The sequence below is a fragment of the Musca vetustissima genome, unplaced genomic scaffold (assembly GCF_032173495.1).
Source record: "Musca vetustissima isolate MV318-11 ecotype Yass unplaced genomic scaffold, APGP_CSIRO_Mvet_v1 utg382940, whole genome shotgun sequence".
In the NCBI taxonomy this organism is placed as follows: domain Eukaryota; kingdom Metazoa; phylum Arthropoda; class Insecta; order Diptera; family Muscidae; genus Musca; species Musca vetustissima.
The window spans coordinates 1-21606 of NW_026884013.1; the positions used below are offsets into that span (position 1 = coordinate 1).

Below are 21606 nucleotides of genomic sequence, written 5' to 3' on the forward strand. Positions count from 1 at the left end.
TGTTCTATTAAAAACTAATGGAGTGAAGCTTTATTTAAAACACAAGTATACAATACACATAAATACATTGCGAATTATTAAAATACTTATAATAAATGTACTAATAATTAATGTTTTTAAGAAACCAGATATAGGTCTGTACACTTAAGTAAACTGTTTGTTTATTTATACTATATTAAAAATAAAATAAAAGCAAATTAAATAAACGAAAAAAAAGGACTTCTGCCTAAAGGCAAAATCCGTTGAAAATGTTATTGTTTTGCAAGTTTCGAGGTACGATTCCACAAATATAGTCTCAAACGGCTCAAACGGAAAATGTCAAATGATTTCAATTTATTGATAATTATTTGACATAAAATTGAAAGATTAATTGTTTGGTGAGAAAAGGCCTGTACGATTTGGCTTCAAAACGATAAAACATACGATAAACGATATATCGTTTCCCGTGAAAAAGCCTTAACGCAATATAAAATTCTTAAAATTTCTTTAAATTCTTTACATCAATGTCTCAGAAGTTTGATAAATACAGAACGGAGCAATACATAAATATTAAAAAAACATAAAAAATGGTTAAAGATGCAAACATGTTTATTACTTCGTCTGTAGCTGTCACAAGTTCCGGATCACTTTTCGATTTTATTGCGATTATATTTTTTCTTTTTCAAGTGTACACAAAATATATCAGAGCAACAATAAATATAATTGTATAAATCTTTCGTCTACTTAAATTAAATAAACGCGAAATATAGTTAGAATAAGGCTAAGTTATCAACACTGAATCAAACTCTATGTTGGTACGCTCCCATACACACACACGCTTTACTGAATAACCAAACTACAGTTGACACTCGAGTATGCGATATTTACAAAATTATATTAAATATAAAATTGTTTGTCTAATACATAAAACATACCCGCCAATATTATTTTGTAAATTAAATAAAATATATTTTTATAAACTGAAAAATTTCATCCATGAAAGGCTTTCCATTATTCATTATAAATCAAACAGGAACTATTTCAGATAATCGAGGTTCAACTGTATTTTATTCTTAGTGCAGTTTCAGTCACGTTCAGTCTTGTGTATTTTGTTTCTCGTAACAAGAATGTTTTTGTATATTTAGGCTTCTAACGAACATTATTAAGGAAAAAGCTAGAAATAATGTTTAGAGAGATTTGACCAAACGTAAAAAGCAAAGCACAGCATGTCCATTTATTTATGAAGCCATCTCATTAACAATGTGAAACGGTTCATTCAGCCTATGAACATTCTCTATAAACATTGTGGACGAAAAATTTCAATGTAGTTTCATAAGAAATAATGCAATTTAATGAAGCTATTTCAAAACATGTATGCAACTTTTCATTCGACCAATGAACATCTTTTATGAAAATGGGTTATGAAAACCTTCATTAAAGTTTCATAAAAATGAAAGCAATTTTATGAAGCAATTTCATTTAACCTATGAAATATTGCATTCAACCAATGAAATTATTTTTATGATTTTTTTTTATGAAGCCTTCATAACACCTTCATTGGATCAATGCAACTTTTGCATTGGATCTATGAAGTTTCATTCTATTAATGAAAATTTTCATTGGATGAATGAAAAAATTCTTATGAAAATGTTTCATTGATCCAATGAAGCATTTTTCTCTCAGTGTAGTAGGCCCCGTCCGACTTTACTGCTTTCCTTACTGGTTTTAAAATAATGTTTTTCATTAACCATCGAAGGCGTGATTTTGTTAAATAATTATTTTCATTAACCATCGAAGGTGTGGATTTTTTAAATATTATTTTTCATTAACCATCGATGGCGTGATTTTTTTTTAATTTCAACAGAGATTTGGCTTATTTATACATTTTTTCTACCCCGAATAACAATACTTTTTTCGAATATATATTTTCTTCTTTTTTACAGTTGTACCATTTTATGGGCAGTTTTTTTTTGGGATTCGGGGACTTTTCGCCATTTTTATTTCTTTGTTAAAACAAAAAACTCTTAGACATTTCAATTTATTTATTCCCCATTTTTGGTGTCTTTCCTTTACCTTTCGTTTCTGTGAAAAAAAAAAACGACAACCGCCATAACCAAACTGCCAACAAATTTGACACCCACTGCGGACGACTTCTGCTGTACACCTTCCCTTCATCCTTCCATACCCACCACTCGATAAAAGGAAGAAGCCATCGATTACCCACAATTTATATTTTTGGTATTCATTGATTTTTTTGATATTTCGCACTTTTTTGTTTGCCCTCTATGCGGCAGCTGTGCATGATGAATCGAAGCGTCCGTTGGCCATATTTCGCAATGTCAAAAGGGAATATTGGTGTTCGGAGGTAAGTCGTAAACAAAATACAACAACAACAGCACCAACAAAATCAACATTTGATAGCAACAGTTAAATGGTATATTATGGCCTGACTGTGGTTTGGTGTCAATAATTGTCACACGTGTCGGCCAAGGTAGCAAGCCACCCCACTCACCTTCGAAAGCACACATTATTTTCTTTGGGTTTTGGGTTACATTTACTGCCTTCCGATTCAACCGCCTCACAGCCGTTAACTTTCGTTACCACAATATTTGCAAATTGTAGGACACATAAATTGATAATAAATTGTATAGACCACTTGACAGAGAAGGGTCCTCAAAAGGCGACCGCGGATGAAGGGAGATTTTATAGATGTGAATTGTTTTAGATATTGTTTAGATTTAGGACTTAATTTTCAAGGCCAATACATTGGGTTTATTATTTTTTATTCCCAAAAAGGAATAGTGTAGATTTTATAAAAGGAAGAACCCATTAGGAAAAATCGGTTCAGATTTAAATATAGCTCATATATATAATTTCGTCCGATTTAAGGTAAATGGTGCACTAAAGTCCCTATATAGCTTTCGATATGCACGAAATTTGGCACAGCGTATTGAACTAAATCTGAAATGGTGTGTGTTCAGTTTCGTGAAAATTAGTTCAGATTTAGATATAGCTCCCATATATATTTTCATCCGATTTAAGGTAAATGGTGCGCCAAAGTCCCTAAAGATCTTTCGATTTGCACGAAATTTGGCGTAGCGTACTAAATTAAGTCTATAAAGAAGTGTACTAAGTTTCGGGAAAATCGGTTCAGATTTATATATAGCTCCCATATATATTTTCGCCCGATTTAAAGTAAATGGTGTACCAAAGTCCCTATATATCATTCGATTTGCACGAAATGTGGCATAGCGTACTGAATTAGGTCTAGAATGACGTACGTGAAGTTTCGTGAAAATCGGTTCAGATTTAGGTATAGCTCCCATATATATTTTGGTGCGATTTAAGGTAAATGGTGCGCCAAGGTCCCTAAAAATCTTTCGATTTGCACGAAATTTGGCATAGCGTACTAAATTATGTCTAGTTTCGTGGAAATCGGTTGAGAATTAGATATAGCTCCCATATATATTTTTGTCCGATTTGTTGTAAATGCTGCGCCAAAGTCCCTTAAAAACTTTTTATTTGCACGAAATTTGGCATAGTCATTGGTCATAGGTCTAGAATGACGTGTGCTAAGTTTCGTGAAAATCGGTTCAGATGTAGATATAGCTCCCATATATTTTCGTCCGATTTAAGGTAAATGGTGCGCCAAAGTCCCTAAATATCTTTCGATTTGCACGAATTTTGGCATAGCGTACTGAATTGAGTCTATAATGATATGTGCTATGTTTCGTGAAAATCGGTTCAGATTTAGATATAGCTCCCATATATATTTTCGTCCGATATGAGGTAAATGGTGCGCCAAAGTCCCTAAATATCTTTCGATATGCACGAAATTTAGTATATCGTACTGAATAAGGTCTACAATGATGTGTGCTAAGTTTCGGTTCAAATTTAGACATCCTATATATATATATATATATATATATTCTTCCGATTTTATGCAAATTGTGCACTAAAGACCCAAAATTTGTCCGATTGACACATAATTTTGTATACTGAACTATAGTTAATTTCCAATTTCATGTTAATGGTCCTTCAAAAATTGGACCTCTGTTAGGATTCATCTGTTGAATATATCCAAAGGGGTGAAGGGGATCATATAGTCGGCCCCGTCCGTTTTTTACTATTTTCCTTACTGGTTTTAATTATTTTTTCATCAAATAACAAGGCGTGGATTTTTTTAACTAATTTTTTTTATCAATTTTTCTTTAGGGACTCCCTCAAACGCATTTATGGGGAATCTCCTAAACTCATGTATAAAGACTTCCCTCGTTCCAAATTACACCCTTATGTCCCCAGACTTAAATGCACCACACACATTTTTTTCATCAATTTGATTGCTTCGATTTGTTTTATTGTCCTTTGTTAAAAAATACAAATACCAACAACAACAATTATTTATTGTCTTTCTCGGTTTACGATACTTGATTAAAATTCAATTTATTTTCAAAAATTTCATGTTTATTTTTCTATTTATTTGAAAATAAATTGTTTTTCTATGACGATGATGATGATTTTCAGGATGATTCTACAACGCAATTCCTAGACAGAAAAGCCACAAGCCCCTGCCTTTGTTGTCTGGGGTATTGTTTAGAGCCACAAATGATGATGTGTTAACATGATTCGAAAATTGTTCTTTACATTGTGGGAAATGAATTTTAAATAATATAAAATTTCAAACAAATCAAATGCCGATGCTGTCATTAAAAGAAAAACAGACAACGACAGAAGACAGAAAGGCTATTAGATGGCTTCGGGTTGGAGGGTTTCTTTGATTTAATATTCATTTGGTTTTTGTTGAAAAGTTTGTGGGTCGAAGATGTTTTCTTTCTTTCCCAAGAGATTTGTGTTGCTTGTGAAATGGATAACTCTTCAGAGATATTTAATATTCAAGTTTATTTACCTATACCTCGTTCAAAATTTTCCAAAGGTTAGACTTGCAAAAAAAAAAAAAGGAAAAAATGTTCCTGTCTGTCAAATCATTGATTGATTGTTGCGAAAAATTCCGAAAATGTCTCTTAGCATCACAACGGAATGAAGGATATTTGTACAATCCAATTCAATTTCGTTTGTCACAACCAGTGTTGATATGTGTGTAGATAATTTAATCAATATTTCAACATACCTACATACAAATATCGCATATTAGTTATACGCAAAATAGTCTTGGGGTGGAGAAGATATTCTCACGTATCAATATTATTATACGCTTAGCCTGCCTTATGGCTAATGAGGGTATGTAGACATTGCTCCGGAATCGATTAACCAATGTCATTTTTGCTTGTAATGGCATAAATGTTCTTCCCGGAAAATGTGCCAGGGTATGAATAAGGAGATACTGAACTCTAATCGGCAGTCGCATTTATCATCCGACTTAGATAAAATTTGGCACAGCTCATTTATTTGGTCCAAGGACGAACCCTATTTAAATTGGGAAAAATCGGTTCAGATTTAGATATAGCTCCCATATATATTTTCGTCCGATTTAAGGTAAATGGTGTATCAAAGTCCCTATATATGCACGAAATTTGGCATAGCATTCTATTTTAAGTCTAGAATGATGAGCGTTAAGTTTCGTGGAAATCGGTTCAGATTTAGATATAGCTCCCATATATATTATCGTACGATTTAAGGTAAATGGTGCACCTAAGTCCCTAAATATATTTCGATATGCAAGAAATTTGGTATAGCGCACTACATTAAGTCTAAAATGATGTGTGTTAAGTTTCGTGGAAATCGGTTCAGATTTAGATATAGCTCCCATATATATGATCGACCGATTTCATGTAAATGGTTCACCAAAGTCCCTATATATCTTTCGATTTCCACGAAATTTGGCATAGCGTACTGAATTGAGTCTGGAACGATGTGTGTTAAGTTTCGTGAAAATCGGTTTAGATTTAGATATAGCTCCTATACATATTTTCGTCCGATATTATGTAAATGGTGTTCCAATATATCTTTCGATTTGCACAAAATTTCGCATATGGTAATGAATTAAGTGTAGAATGATGTGTGCTAAGTTTCGTGAAAATCGGTTCAGGTTTACATATAGCTTCCATATATATTTTCGTCCGATTTTATAGAAATGGTCCACCAAAGTCCCTATATTTCTTTAGATTTGCACAAAATTTGGCATAGGGCACTGAATTGAGTCTTGAATGATGTGTGTTAAGTTTCGTGAAAATCGTTCAGATTTAGATATAGCTCCCATATATATTTTCATCCGATTTAAGGTATCTGGTGCACCAAAGTCCTTATATATCTTTCGATTTGCACGAAATTTGGTATAGCGTACTAAATTAAGTCCAAAATGATGTATGTTAAGTTTCGTGGAAATCGGTTCAGATTTAGATATAGCTGCATATATATTTTCGTCCGATTTAAGGTATATGGTGCACCAAAGGCCCTATAAATCTTTCGATTTGCATCGTTCAGATTTAGATATAGCTCCCATATATATTTTCATCCGATTTAAGGTATCTGGTGTACCAAAGTCCCTACATATCTTTCGATTTGCACGAAATTTGGTATAGCGTACTAAATTAAGTCCAAAATGATGTGTGTTAAGTTTCGTGGAAATCGGTTCAGATTTAGATATAGCTGCATATATATTTTCGTCCGATTTAAGGTATATGGTGCACCAAAGGCCCTATAAATCTTTCGATTTGCACGGAATATGGTATAGCGTACTGAATCGAGTGTAGAATTATGTGTTTCAAATTTCTTGAAAATCTGTTCAGTTTTACATATAGCTCCCATATATATGTTCGACCGATTTTATGTAAATGGTTCACCAAAGTCTCTATATATCTTTCGATATCCACGAAATTTGGCAAAGCGTACTGAATTAAGTCTGGAATGATGTGTGTAAAATTTCTTGATAATCGGTTCAGATTTAGATATAGCTTCCATATATATTTTCGTCCGATTTAAGGTAAATGGTGCGCCAAATTTGCCAAATATCATTCGATTTGCACGAAATTTGGTATAGCGCACTAAATTCAATCTAAAATGATGTGTGCTAAGTTTCGTGAAAATCGGTTCAGATTTAGATATAGCTCCTATAAATATTTTCGTCCGATTTTATGTAAATGGTGTTCCAATATATCTTTCGATTTGCACAAAATTTTGCATATGGTAATGAATTAAGTGTAGAATGATGTGTGCTAAGTTTCGTGAAAATCGGTTCAGGTTTACATATAGCTTCCATATATATTTTCGTCCGATTTTATAGAAATGGTCCACCAAAGTCCCTATATTTCTTTAGATTTGCACAAAATTTGGCATAGGGCACTGAATTGAGTCTTGAATGATGTGTGTTAAGTTTCGTGAAAATCGTTCAGATTTAGATATAGCTCCCATATATATTTTCATCCGATTTAAGGTATCTGGTGCACCAAAGTCCCTATATATCTTTCGATTTGCACGAAATTTGGTATAGCGTACTAAATTAAGTCCAAAATGATGTGTGTTAAGTTTCGTGGAAATCGGTTCAGATTTAGATATAGCTGCATATATATTTTCGTCCGATTTAAGGTATATGGTGCACCAAAGGCCCTATAAATCTTTCGATTTGCATCGTTCAGATTTAGATATAGCTCCCATATATATTTTCATCCGATTTAAGGTATCTGGTGCACCAAAGTCCCTACATATCTTTCGATTTGCACGAAATTTGGTATAGCGTACTAAATTAAGTCCAAAATGATGTGTGTTAAGTTTCGTGGAAATCGGTTCAGATTTAGATATAGCTGCATATATATTTTCGTCCGATTTAAGGTATATGGTGCACCAAAGGCCCTATAAATCTTTCGATTTGCACGGAATATGGTATAGCGTACTGAATCGAGTGTAGAATTATGTGTTTCAAATTTCTTGAAAATCTGTTCAGTTTTACATATAGCTCCCATATATATGTTCGACCGATTTTATGTAAATGGTTCACCAAAGTCTCTATATATCTTTCGATATCCACGAAATTTGGCAAAGCGTACTGAATTAAGTCTGGAATGATGTGTGTAAAATTTCTTGATAATCGGTTCAGATTTAGATATAGCTTCCATATATATTTTCGTCCGATTTAAGGTAAATGGTGCGCCAAATTTGCCAAATATCATTCGATTTGCACGAAATTTGGTATAGCGCACTAAATTCAATCTAAAATGATGTGTGCTAAGTTTCGTGAAAATCGGTTCAGATTTAGATATAGATCGCATATATATTTTCTTCCGGTTTCATGTAAATGGTTCACCAAAGTCCCTATATATCTTTCGATTTCCACGAATTTTGGCATAGCGTACAGAATTAAGTCTAGAATGATGTGTGTAAAATTTCTTGAAAATCGGTTCAGATTTAGATACAGGTCCCATATATATGTTCGACAGATTTAATGTAAATGATGTACCGAAGATCCTAGATATCGTTCGATTTCCACGAAATTTGGCATAGCGTACTAAATTGAGTCTGGAATTATGTGAGTTAAGTTTAGTGAATATCGGTTCAGATTTAGATATAGCTCCCATATATTTAATTTCCAAGGTATTTTCCCTAAATCTGACATTCTTTATTAGAATTAAATTTATCTCCCCATTGAAGCTTTGTCCAGCCATTAATGTCATAATTTCTTATTTTTCCTGTCACCAAACTAATTTCTCATTTTATGCTGTTCCGTATTACTTTTGTTGTCGTTGCCATTATTTACTTCATTAAGTTTTTACACACTTTACGAAAATATTTATTTTTCCTTGGTCTCGGCGCAAAACTTTGCAATTTACTTTTTGGCAAAAGTTTTAATACGAATGTTTTTGTTTTAGGTAATTTTTAAAATGTATATTTATTTGTTCTTAAGTGATTACATTCGTGTCTCATTGCCTCCTCCACTCTCTCTCCGTGTCTCTCATTTTATTTCTTTGTGTGTGTCTGTTTGTATTTCTATTGTGACATGAACAGCTTAAACGTTTCTCCGAAGAAGTTAATGCGGATTGTACTGCTTTGTCGGGCATGAAATTTTTCCATTTGACACGAAGCATGGTCCTGTCGGTGAGTATTATTTATGTGTATGTATGTGTGAAATATAAACCTAAGGATATGTTCGGTTGTATTTCGTTTACTGTATTAAGTTTAAGTGACATATGACATTTAAGATATCGGATGATGGTGTTGTTTGTTTTTTTTTTATTTTCTTAAGAATCTGATTGTTCATTTTATTTGGAGTACATTTTTTTATATCAATTTTGAACGATTTAATACTAAAATAATTATCAAATATTGATTTATTTTCAAATAATGGATTTATTGATTTGAATTGAATGGAATTTTTTTATAGGTGGCTGGTACAATCTTAACCTATGAGCTGGTGTTGTTGCAATTTACCAAGACAGATCTGGTTACGGATTGTCAACAAATTTAGGGAAATGAAAGAAGGGGAGGCGCAGAAATAAAAACAAATTATTTAAATATAAAATTGCTTATATAGCTACATACATTTATACATAAATATAAATGTGTATACCCTTCACCACACTGGGGTACAGGGTATTATGTAATTGTCCATATGTTTGTAACATGCGAAAGGAAACGAGATAGACACATGGTTCCTTTCGCAAATATGCATACAATCGCTTTCTGAAGCGATTTAGGCATGCCCGTCCGTCCATCTGTCCGTCCGTCTGTTTATGTTAAATTGCAAATAAAGTGCAGTTCGCATTTATAATCCAATTTGGATGAAATTTAGTACAGCTCATTTATCGGCTCAGATTTAGATATAGCTCTCATATATATATTTTCGTCCGATTTAATGAAGATGGTTCATTAAAGTCCCTATATTTTTCGATTTGTATGAAATTTTACATAGGGTATTGCATTAAGTCAAGAATGATGTGTGCTAAGTTTCGTGAAAATCGATTCAATATCGATTAGCTCCCATATATAGTTTTGTCCGATTTTATGTAAAAGGTACACCAAAGCCCCTATATATCTTGCGATTTGCACGAAGTTTTACATAGGGTATTGAATCAAGTCTAGAATGATGTGTGCTAAGTTCCGTGAAAATCGGTTCAGATTTAGATATAGGTCCCATATATATTTTCGTCCGTATATATTTTCTAGAATGATCTGTGCAAAGTTTCGTGAAAATTGGTTCAGATATAGTTATAGCTCCCATATATATCTTCGTCCGATTTAACGTAAATTGTGTACCAAAGTCCCTATATGTCTTTCGATTTGCACGAAATTTGGCATAGTGCACTGTATTGAGTGTAGAATGATAAATGTTAAGTTTTGTGGAAATCAGTTCAGATTTAGATATAGCTCTCATATATATTTTCATCCGATTGTATGTAACCCAAAGTCCCTATATATCTTGCGATTTGCACGAAATTTGGCATAGGGTACTGAATTAAGTCCAGAATGATGTGTGTTAAGTTTTGTGAAAATCGGTTCAGATTTAAATATAGCTCCCATATATATATTCGTCCGATTTTAGGTAAATAGTGCACCAAAGTCCCTATACATCCTTCGATTTGCACGAAATTTGGCATATCGCAATGAATTAAGTCTGGTATGATAAGTGGCAAGTTTCTAGAAAATTGGTTCAGATTTAGATATAGCTCTCATATATGTTTTCGTCCGATGTAATGTAAATGGTACACTAAAGTACGTATACTTCTTTTGATTTTTTGAATTTTGGTATATCGCACTGAATTAAGTCTAGAATGATGTGTGCTAAGTTTCGTGAAAATCGGTTCAGATTTAGATATAGCTCCCATATATATTTTCCTCCGATTAAATGTAAATGGTGCGTCAAAGTCCCTATATGTCATTCGATATGCACGAAATGTGGCATAGTGCACTGAATGGAGTGTTGAATGATATGCGTTAAGTTTTATAGAAATCAGTTCAGATTTAGATATAGCTCTCATATATATTTTCATCCGATTATATGTAACAGGTGCCCCAAAGTCCCTATATATCTTGCGATTTGCACGAAGTCGTACATAGGGTATTGAATTTAGTCTAAGTTTTGTAAAAATCGGTTCAGATTTAAATATAGCTCCCATAGTTCCTATAGTGTACCAAGGTCCCTATATATCCTTCGATTTTCACTAAATTTGGCAAAGTGCACTATATTAAGTCTAGAACGATATGTGTTAAATTTCGTGAAAATCGGTTGAGATTTATATATAGCTCCCACATATAGTTTAGTCCGATATTAGGTAAATAGTGCACTAAAGTCCCTTTATATCCCTCGATTTGCACGAAGTTTGGCATATTGTAATGCATTGAGTCTAGAATGATGAGTGGCAAGTTTCTAGGAAATCGGTTCAGATTTAGATATAGCTCTCATATATGTTTTCGTCCGATGTAATGTAAATGGTACACTAAAGTACGTATACTTCTTTTGATTTGCACGAATTTTTGTATATCGCACTGAATTAAGTCCAGAATGATGTGTGCTAAGTTTCGTGAAAATCGGTTCAGATTTAGATATAGCTCCCATATATATATTTTCGTCCGATTTAATGTAAATGGTGCACCAATGTCCCCATATATCTTTAGATTTTCACAAAAGTTGGCATAGCCTGCTGAATTGAGTCTACAATGATGTGTGGTAAGTTTCGGAACAATTGATTCAGATTTCGATATAGCTGACATATATATTTTCGTCCGATGTAATGTAAATGATGCACCAAAGTCCCTATATGTAGTGTATTGAATTGAGTTAGGAATGATGTGTGTACACCAAATTAAGGGACCAATGGGTGTCTGATTGAAATTAAATTTTAAACAGTGCAGCATACCGAATAGCGTGTGTCAAGTTTCCTTTAAATCGATTTACAAAATTAAGCATAGGTGCAGGATGGCATGTGTAGGTATTGATGTTAGTCGATTTACGATTTATAGATAAAGGTCACATATTGAAGTTCGTTCAACAGACTTCGCCTTCGAAAAGGCGAAGTCTGTTAGGATACACATATAGAATATACCCAAAGTGGTGAAGGGTATCACATAGACGACCCGGTCCGACTTTACTACTTTTCTTACTGTTTATCTGTGAATTAATTTAATATTGAAATAAAGAAGAGTCTTAATAGACGATGTAAGGGAAGTCTATTATAAACGTTGATTTTTTATATCCTACACAACTTGCTGTAAGGGTATTATAGCTTTATGTGGCCTCAATTGTAGTACAAATTCTCAGCAAAACTTTTTTGTGTAAAATAAAAAAAATTTAATCTTATGAAATCATTTATCAAAAAAGGATGCTGTAGAGGAGTTGTAAACCTTTATTGGGTCAAGAGTGTTGTAATAACTTGAAATATAACCAAGGCTCGGAATATATATCCTCAAAAACTTAGAGCTCACTGGGAGTTGTGTAGGGTATCCTATGGATGGCCCCATCTGACAATACAGCTCCGCTCACTGGTATGTAAATTTTTCAACGGTTTTTTTAATTTTTCTAATATTTTTATGCATCAAAATTTAATTTCCCTGGGGAAATAAAATATTTTCACACTAATATGAATAAACAAAAATTTTCCACGTATTATATTAGTTTTTCAACTACACACACCTTAGCTTTAGTTACAATTTTATTATCAAAAGATTACGAATTACATGGAAGTTTTATCAACACACACACACACATTTTCTTTCAATTGCAAATAAAAACAAACTTCAATGGAAATGTAAATATGTATATGAAAAAAGTGTATATTCACATATCAATTCAAAAGTAAAATAAATATGAAATTCATATTTATATTACTTGGAAATTAATCTGCTTTTGTAAATTGAAATATAATGTTTGTGCCTTTTAATTAGCTATGGATTCAATATCCCCTTATTATGCCTAAGTAAATAAATCCACACAAAATATAACTCACAATATAAATAAAAGTTTTAATTACAAAACATGTGTGTTATTTCAGTTAGCTTAAGAAATACTTAGTTTTTATAGCCAATACAAAAGGAACTTAATTATGTATAAAAAATTAAAAAAATAGTCCTCAAAAATCTACGCCTTGCGACATGAAAGTCTTTCTGAAAATATTTTATTAAAATCCACGCATACTGACTCGGTAATCCTTTAGAAAATTGCCCTTAAAAATCTACGCCTATTGACCTGATGGTTCTCTAGAAAATTGTCTTCAAAAATTCACGCCTATTGACCTGATAATCCTTTAGAAATTTGTATTTTAAAAACCACGCCTATTGACTTGATAGTGGTCTAGAAAATTGTCTTTAAAAATCCACTTCTATTGATCTGAAAGTCCTTTGGAAAATTGTTTTTAAAAATCCACACAAAACGACCTGATTGTCTTCTAGGAAATTGTCTTTAAAAATCCACACAAAACGACCTGATAGTCTTCTAGGAAATTGTCTTTAAAAACCCAAAGAGACAAACCAATTGTCTTTAAATAACCACGCCTATAGACCTGATAGTCCTTTAGAAAATTATGTTTAAAATCCACGCCTATTGGCCTGATAGTCCTCTAGAAAATTGTCTTTAAAAAACCACGCCTATAGACCTGATAGTCCTTTAGAAAATTATGTTTAAAAATCCACGCCTATAGACCTGATAGTCCTTTAGAAAATTATGTTTAAAAATCCACGCCTATTGGCCTGATAGTCCTTTAGAAAATTGTCTTTAAAAAACCACTCCTATAGACTTGATAGTCCTCTAGGAAATTGTCTTTAAAAAACCACGCCTATAGGCCTGATAGTCCTTTAGAAAATTGTCTTTAAAAAACCACGCCTATAGGCCTGATAGTCCTTTAGAAAATTGTCTTTAAAAAACCACGCCTATAGACCTGATAGTCCTCTAGGAAATTGTCTTTAAAAAACCACGCCTATAGACCTGATAGTCCTCTATGAAATTGTCTTTAAAAAACCACACATATACCGCTGATTGTACTCTAGGAAATTGTCTTTAAAAAAACGCGCATATGGACTTGATAATCCTCTAGGAAATTGTCTTTAAAAAACCATGCCTATTGACCTGATAATTCTCGAGAAAATTGTCTTTAAAAATCCATGACTATTGGCCCGATAATCCTTTAGAAAATTATCTTTTAAAAACCACGCCTATTGACCTGATAATGCTTTAGAAAATTGTGTTTAAAAATCCCACATAATAACCTGATAGTCCTCTATGAAATTGTCTTTAACCCTTTAAAGTCCCCACATGATGACCTGAATTTCCTTTAGAAAATTGTCTTCAAAAATCAACGCCTATTGACCTGAATGTCCTTTCGAAAATTGACTCTAAAAATCCACGCCTATTGACCTGAATGTCCTTTAGAAAATTGACTTTAAAAATCGACGCCTATTGAGCTGATAGTCCTTTAGAAATTTGTCTTTAAAAATCCGCCTACTAACCTGAATATCGTTCCGGAAAATCCTTACATATTGATCTAGTAGTCCTTTAGAAGATAGTTTTTGAAATATTTTCTTTAAAAATCCCCACATGACGACCTGATAATCCTTTACAAAATTGTATTTTAAAATTCTCGTCTATCGACCTGATAGTCCTTTAGAAATGTTTCTTTATAAATTCTCGTCTATCGATCTGAATGTCCATCTGGAGACATTTTCCTGGAAAAAAAATCTTTAAAAATCCACGCCTAGTCCTCCTTGGAAAAAAATCTTTAAAAATCCACGCCTAGTCCTCCTTGGAAAAAAATCTTTAAAAATCCACGCCTAGTCCTCCTTGGAAAAAAATCTTTAAAAATCAACGCCTAGTCCTCCTTGGAAAAAAATCTTTAAAAATCCACGCCTAATCCTCTTTAGAAAAAAAATCCACGCCTATTCCTCCTTGGAAAAAAATCTGTAAAAATCCACGCCAAGTTCTCTTTGGAAAAAAATCTGTAAAAATCCACGCCAAGTCCTCCTTGGAAAAAAATCTTAAAAAATCCACGCCTAGTCCTCCTGGAAAAAAATCCACGCCTAGTCCTCCTTGGAAAAAAAACTTTAAAAATCCACGCCTAGGGCTCCTTGGAAAAAAATGTTTAAAAATCCACGCATAGGGTTCCTAATAAAACAAATCTTTCAAAATTTACGCTTAGGGCTCCTTGAAAAAATCCTTAAAATCCAAGCTAAGGACTCCTCAAAAAAATCTGTAAAAAAAATTCAAGCATAGTGCTTTTTGGAATAAAAGGTTTAAAAATCCAAGCATAGGGCTCTTTGGAATAAAATGTTTAAAAATCCACGCCTTGGAAAAAATCTTTAAAAATCCACGTCTAGGGTTCCTTGGAAAAAATCTTTAAAAATCCACGTCTAGGGTTCCTTGGAAAAAATCTTTAAAAATCCACGTCTAGGGTTCCTTGGAAAAAATCTTTAAAAATCCACGCCTAGGGTTCCTTGGAAAAAAATCTTTAAAAATCCACGCCTAGGGTTCCTTGGAAAAAAAATCTTTCAAAATCCACGCCTATGGCTCCTAATAAAAAAATTTTTAAAAATCTAAGCTTAGGGCTCCTTGGAAAAAAATCCTTAAAATCCAAGCGAAGGACTCCTGAAAAAAATCTTTAAAAAATCCAATCCTAGGGCTTCATGGGAAAAAAATCTTTTAAAATCCACGCCTAGGGTTCGTTGGAAAAAATCTTTAAGAATCCACGCCTAGGGCTCCTTGGAAAAAATCCACAAAAGAAAACAGTCCTCATTTATTAAAAAATCAATAAATCAAAGCATATTCCAAAATACAACTTGTTGAATGGTATTATGTTCATCATTCATTGTGTTCATGTTCATATTCCTTAGAAAAACACAAAGGCTTTTGTAGGTGTAATGCTGGAATGTGGGTGCGTGTTAAAAATTTCCATAAATAAGATTACACAATTAATCAAATTGTGTATAACAGTAAAGTGTGTTGAAAAGGTGTAGGAATTGGGGATATACTGAGTATATTAAACAATTTTTTCATGTTTAAGAAAAAAACCCAGAGTCCAGCCGATCCTTAGGTATGACTAGAGATCGGTCAATATTTTTACAGAATATTTATTAAGTCAGTTTTCAGAAATTTTTTTCAAGGATTATTTAGAATATAGATTTTTTTATTTCATATACCTTACTGTCTTCAATATGGTTGACGAAACATCAAGTGCAAATATTTTACATACAAATACGACATTTATTTTCACACTCCTCCATATTCACTCACACATATAAATGTGGGAAAACATGAACAATTAAAAATTATCCCCTTGTACATGCCCTCTATCAAAGGGACAACGAAAGAGGAAAAAAAGGATTCCCATGTAAGCCCTTTAGTAAATGTTTCTATCAATGCCATCACTTCAACAACAATACCTTTCAGAGCGCTCCCTTTGGGTGTAATTGTAAAGAATTTGTAATTGAATGTTTTGAACTCAACATACCAACATTCGAACATCGTACATCATTTCATATTAAATTCAAGGAGAAAAAAATCATCAACGACAATGGTATCTAAATAGTACCTAGTTTTGTTGTTGTTTTAGATACAATAAAAGCTGATGAAGAGCTTGTTCCTTATAATCGTTTTTACAAAAAAAAAAAAATAATAATAATAATATACAACAATACAATAAAAATGTGTAGAAATAGGGAAAATATTGTTTTTATTGAAAAAAATAAATATTAAGGACCTGGGAATAAATTATTGCCTACTGAGGTCCTTGAAAAAACTTTTTGAAAAATAATTTTAAAAAATCCATGCTTTGGATCGTCCTTAAAAAATAAATTTTAAACCAGTAAGGAAAATAAAGTAAAGTCGATGGAACATTGACATGAAATTGAACGAACTTAAATCTAAATCTAACCCGATTTTCTCGAAACTTAACACATGAGCTATGGTAGGGATAGATATCCATCTCAATGACACGAAAATCACCATGAACATGCATAAGAACTACAACAACATCAAGTGTAAATACAAACATAGAAAAAACCACAAAATGTATGTAAATACACTTGTCATCAAAGAGGTTGCTTGAAATACTTCAACGTACAAAACATTCAATTGTAGTAACTTCAGTACATTGCACGAAATTGTGTGCCGGTCGGCCAAACTTTGGGTCTTTAGTGCACAATTTACATTAAATCGGACGAATATATATATATATATATATATCGGAAGCGATTTTCACGAAACTTAGCACACATCATTCTGGACCTAATTCAGTACCTTATGCCAAATTTCGTGCAAATCGGAAGATATGTAGGGACTTTGGTGCCCCATTTACCTTAAATCGGACGAAAATATATATAGAAGTTATATCTAAATCTGAACCGATTTTCTCGAAACTTGACACACATCATTCTAGACACAATTCAGTATACTATGCCAAATTGCATGCAAATCGAACGATATGTAGGGACTTTGGTGACCCATTTACATAAAATCGGACAAAAATATATATGGGAGCTATATCTAAATCTGAACCGATTTTCCCAATTTCAATAGGGTTCGTCCTTGGGCCAAATAAGTGACCTATGCCAAATTTCATGCAAATCGGATCATAAATGCGACCTGTACTTTGTTTACAATTTAACATCTACAGGCGGACAGACTCAGAAAGTGATGCTATGCATATTCTCTCATGTGTCTATCTCGTTTCCTTTTGCCTGTTACAAACATATGCACAAAGACATAATACCCTGTACGGCAGTGTGGTGAAGGGTATAAATCTAAATCGGAAGCGATTTTCACGAAACATAGCACACATCATTCTGGACCTAATTCAGAACTCTATGCCAAATTTCGTGCAAATCGAAAGATATATAGGGAATTTGGAGCCCCATTTACCTTAAATCGTACGAAACTATATACGGGAGCTATATATAAATCTGGACCAGGTATAAAAGGATATAAAAATCCACATCTATTTAAGTCTTTGAAAATTTAGTTTTAAAAACTCCACTCCTATTTGGGTCAGAGAAAAACTAATTTAAACTAATCCTGAAGCTACTCCTTGAAAACAATATTTAAAAAAGCCAGTGAGCGGAGACGTATAGTCGGACGGGGCCGAGCATTTGATACCCTACACAACTTCCACGGAAATCTAACTTTCTGTGGCACTACATTCTGAGCTATGGTAATATTTCGCGATATTTGGACCCTATTGACCGAATAGAGGTCCATAAATATTATTAATATTCAGTACAGCCCTTCTAATTACTTGCTCAGATTCTCTTCACCGTAGGTTGTGTTGTGATATTCGGCTTCCAACTGTGGCCTATAGATGGACTCGAAAAAACACAAAAAATTAAGTTTTCGGTCCACTTCATCCCAAAATTATTGTCTGATCATCACCGAAAATTATAGGCGTTGTCCTTGACCATACCTGGATCCTCATGGAACATTTCAAAGCGATTAGCGCTATATTTTCGCCCTCTAGTGGGGTAATGGGTTACTAAATAATATATGAATACGTAAGCACCTGTAAATATGTAAGTGTAAGTTCCACATCCGAGTACGTACTACCATATACTTGGTATCTATTTTAAGGTCAACCACTCCTCTTGGATATAATATCAATTTATCGTGTCTATGTCCTTCAGGAGTAAATATATACACTATAGAATACACATTTTGTAATATTTCACACAAAAGTCAGGGTCCATTTGACCCGCTAAATATTGACCGATCTTTATCAAAACAGGCATGCTTACTCGTTGTCCCGATCCCCTTCTGTTTGTAAAAATTCGCAATGTTTGGACCATAATTGCGGCCGCTGGAGCGACCAGAAAATCAGACAAAAATAAAGTTTTTGGTCCATTTCATCCCTTAAATATTAACCGATCTTTACCAAAAAACAATAGGGGTCTTCATTGACCAGAACCCACCCTACATGCAAAATTTCCTGAAGATTGGTCCATAACTGTGACCTGTATCGTGTTTACAAATTATAATGGACGGACGGACGGACACACATGTCTAGATCGACTCAGCTAGTCGAGATATGACGATCGGTATACTTAAAGCTGGGTTTAGGACCAATATTTCGTTGCGTTACAAATTCTTGGGGCTGCACAAAGCTATAATACCCTGACAAAATAGTTGTGTAGGGTATAAAAACCAGTGAGCGGAGCAGTATAGTCGGACGGGGCCGACCATTTGATACCCTACACAACTTCCACGGAATTCTAACTTTATGTGGCACTACATTCTGAGCTATGGTAATATTTCACGATATTTGGACCCTATTGACCGAATGGAGGTCAATAAATATTATTAATATTCAGTACAGCCCTTCTCATTACTGGCTCAGATTCTCTTCACCGTGGGTTGTGTTGTGATGTTCGGCTTTCAATTGTGGCCTATAGATAGACTCAAAAAAAAACACAAAAAAAATAAGTTTTCGGCCCACTTCAACCCATTATTATTAAATGATCATCATCGAAAATTATAGGCGTTGTCCTTGACCATACCTGGATCCTCATGGAAAATTGCAAAGCGATCAGCGCTATATTTTCGGCCTCCAGTGGGGTATTGGGTTACTAAATAATATATGAATACGTAAGCACCTGTAAATATTTAAGTGTAAGTTCCACATCCGAGTACGTACTACCATATACTTGGTATCTATTTAAAGGTCAACCACTCCTCTTGGATATAATATCAATTAATCGGGTCTATGTCCTTCAGGAGTAAATATATACGCTATAGAATACACATTTTGTAAAGTCAGAGTCCATTTGACCCGCTAAATATTGACCGATCTTTATCAAAACAGGCATGCTTATTCTTTAGCCCGATTCCCTTCTCCATGTAAAAAATCGCAATGTTCGGGCCATAATTGCGGCATCTGGAGCGACCAGAAAATCAGACAAAAATAAAGTTGTTGGTCCATTTCATCCCCTAAATATTAACCGATCCTTACCAAAAAACAATAGGGGTCTTCATTGACCAGAACCCATCCCACATGCAAAATTTCCTGAAGATTGGTCCATAACTGTGGCCTATAATGGATAGACGGACGGACGGACACACATGTCTAGATCGACTCATCTAGTCAAGATATGACGATCGGTATACTTAAAGGTGGGTCTAGGACCAATATTTCGCGGCGTCACAAACTCTTGGGGCTGCAAATAGCTATAATACCCTGACAACATAGTTGTGTAGGGTATAAAAACCAGTGAGCGGAGCAGTATAGTCGGACGGGGCCGACCATTTGATACCCTACACAACTTCCACGGAATTCTAACTTTATGTGGCACTACATTCTGAGCTATGGTAATATTTCACGATATTTGGACTATTTGAATGGAGGTCAATAAAAATTAATATTCAGTACAGCCCTTCTGATTACTTGCTCAGATTCTCTTCACCGTGGGTTGTGTTGTGGTGTTCGGCTTTCAACTGTGGCCTATAGATGGACTCGAAAAAAAACACAAAAAATTAAGTTTTCTTTCCACTTCATCCCATTATTATTATATGATCATCATCGAAAATTATAGGCGTTGTCCTTGACCATACCTGGATCCTCATGGAAAGCTTCAAAGCGATCAGTGCTATATTTTCGCCCTCTAGTGGGGTAATGGTTTACTAAATAACATATGAATACGTAAGCACCTGTAAATATTTAAGTGTAAGTTCCACATCCGAGTACGTACTACCATATACTTGGTATCTATTTAAAGGTCAACCACTCCTCTTGGATATAATATCAATTTATCGGGTCTATGTCCTTCGGGTGTCAATATATACGCTATCGAATACACATTTTGTAATTTTTCACACAAAAGTCTGGGTCCATTTGACACGCTAAATATTGACCGATCTTTTTCAAAACAGGCAATGTATTATTGTAAAAACAATGTTTGGACCATAAGGCCGCTGGAGCGACCAGAAAATCAGACAAAAATAAAATTTTTGGTCCATTTCATCCCCTAAATATTAACTGATCTTTACCAAAGACAATAGGGGCCTTCATTGACCAGAACCCATCCTACATGCAAAATTTCCTGAAGAGTGGTCCATAACTGTGGCCTGGTACAAAACTGTGGCCTGTGGGTTTACAAATTATAATGGACGGACGGACACACATGTCTAGATCGACTCAGCTAGTCCAGATATGAAAATCGGTATACTTAATGGTGGGTCTAGGACCAATATTTCGCTGCGTTACAAACTCTTGGGGCTGCACAAAGCTATAATACCCTGACAAAATAGTTGTGTAGGGTATAAATACACTTCCTTGAAAGGTAATTTTAAAAATTCAAGCCTATTAATGGTGAAATTGGATCCATTCTGCAACCGATACTAAAATTTTCATTTGGTCAGATATAGAAGCTATATCTAAATCTGAACCAATTTTCAGGAATAACACACATCATTCTAGGCGTAATTCATTACGCTGTGCCAAATTTCGTGCAAATCGACAGATATATAGGGACTTTGGTGGACCATTTACATTAAATCGAACGAAAATATATATGGGAGCTATATCTAAATCTAAACCGATTTTCAGAAAACTTAACACACATCATTCTAGGCCTCGTGTAATTTTACATGGAGAAGGGGAACGTGCCAAAGAATAAGCATGCCTCTTCTGATAAAGATCGGTCTATATTTAGCGGGTCAAATGAACCCTGACTTTTGTGTAAAAAATTACAAAATTTTTAATGTATATATATATA

The 21606-nt window shown here is 33.8% G+C and overlaps 1 protein-coding gene across 1 annotated transcript; it reads left to right on the forward strand.

Moving 5' to 3' along the window:
- Positions 1-2181: 2181 nt before the first annotated feature.
- LOC133331002 (gustatory receptor for sugar taste 64e-like) lies at positions 2182-9394 on the forward strand (the record flags this gene model as incomplete). The annotated part of the gene is made up of 3 exons (XM_061539405.1): positions 2182-2344; positions 8935-9024; positions 9311-9394. Coding segments are annotated over 3 exons (337 nt in total), but the record flags the coding sequence as incomplete, so codon positions are not given.
- Between the last annotated feature and the right edge of the window lie 12212 nt (positions 9395-21606).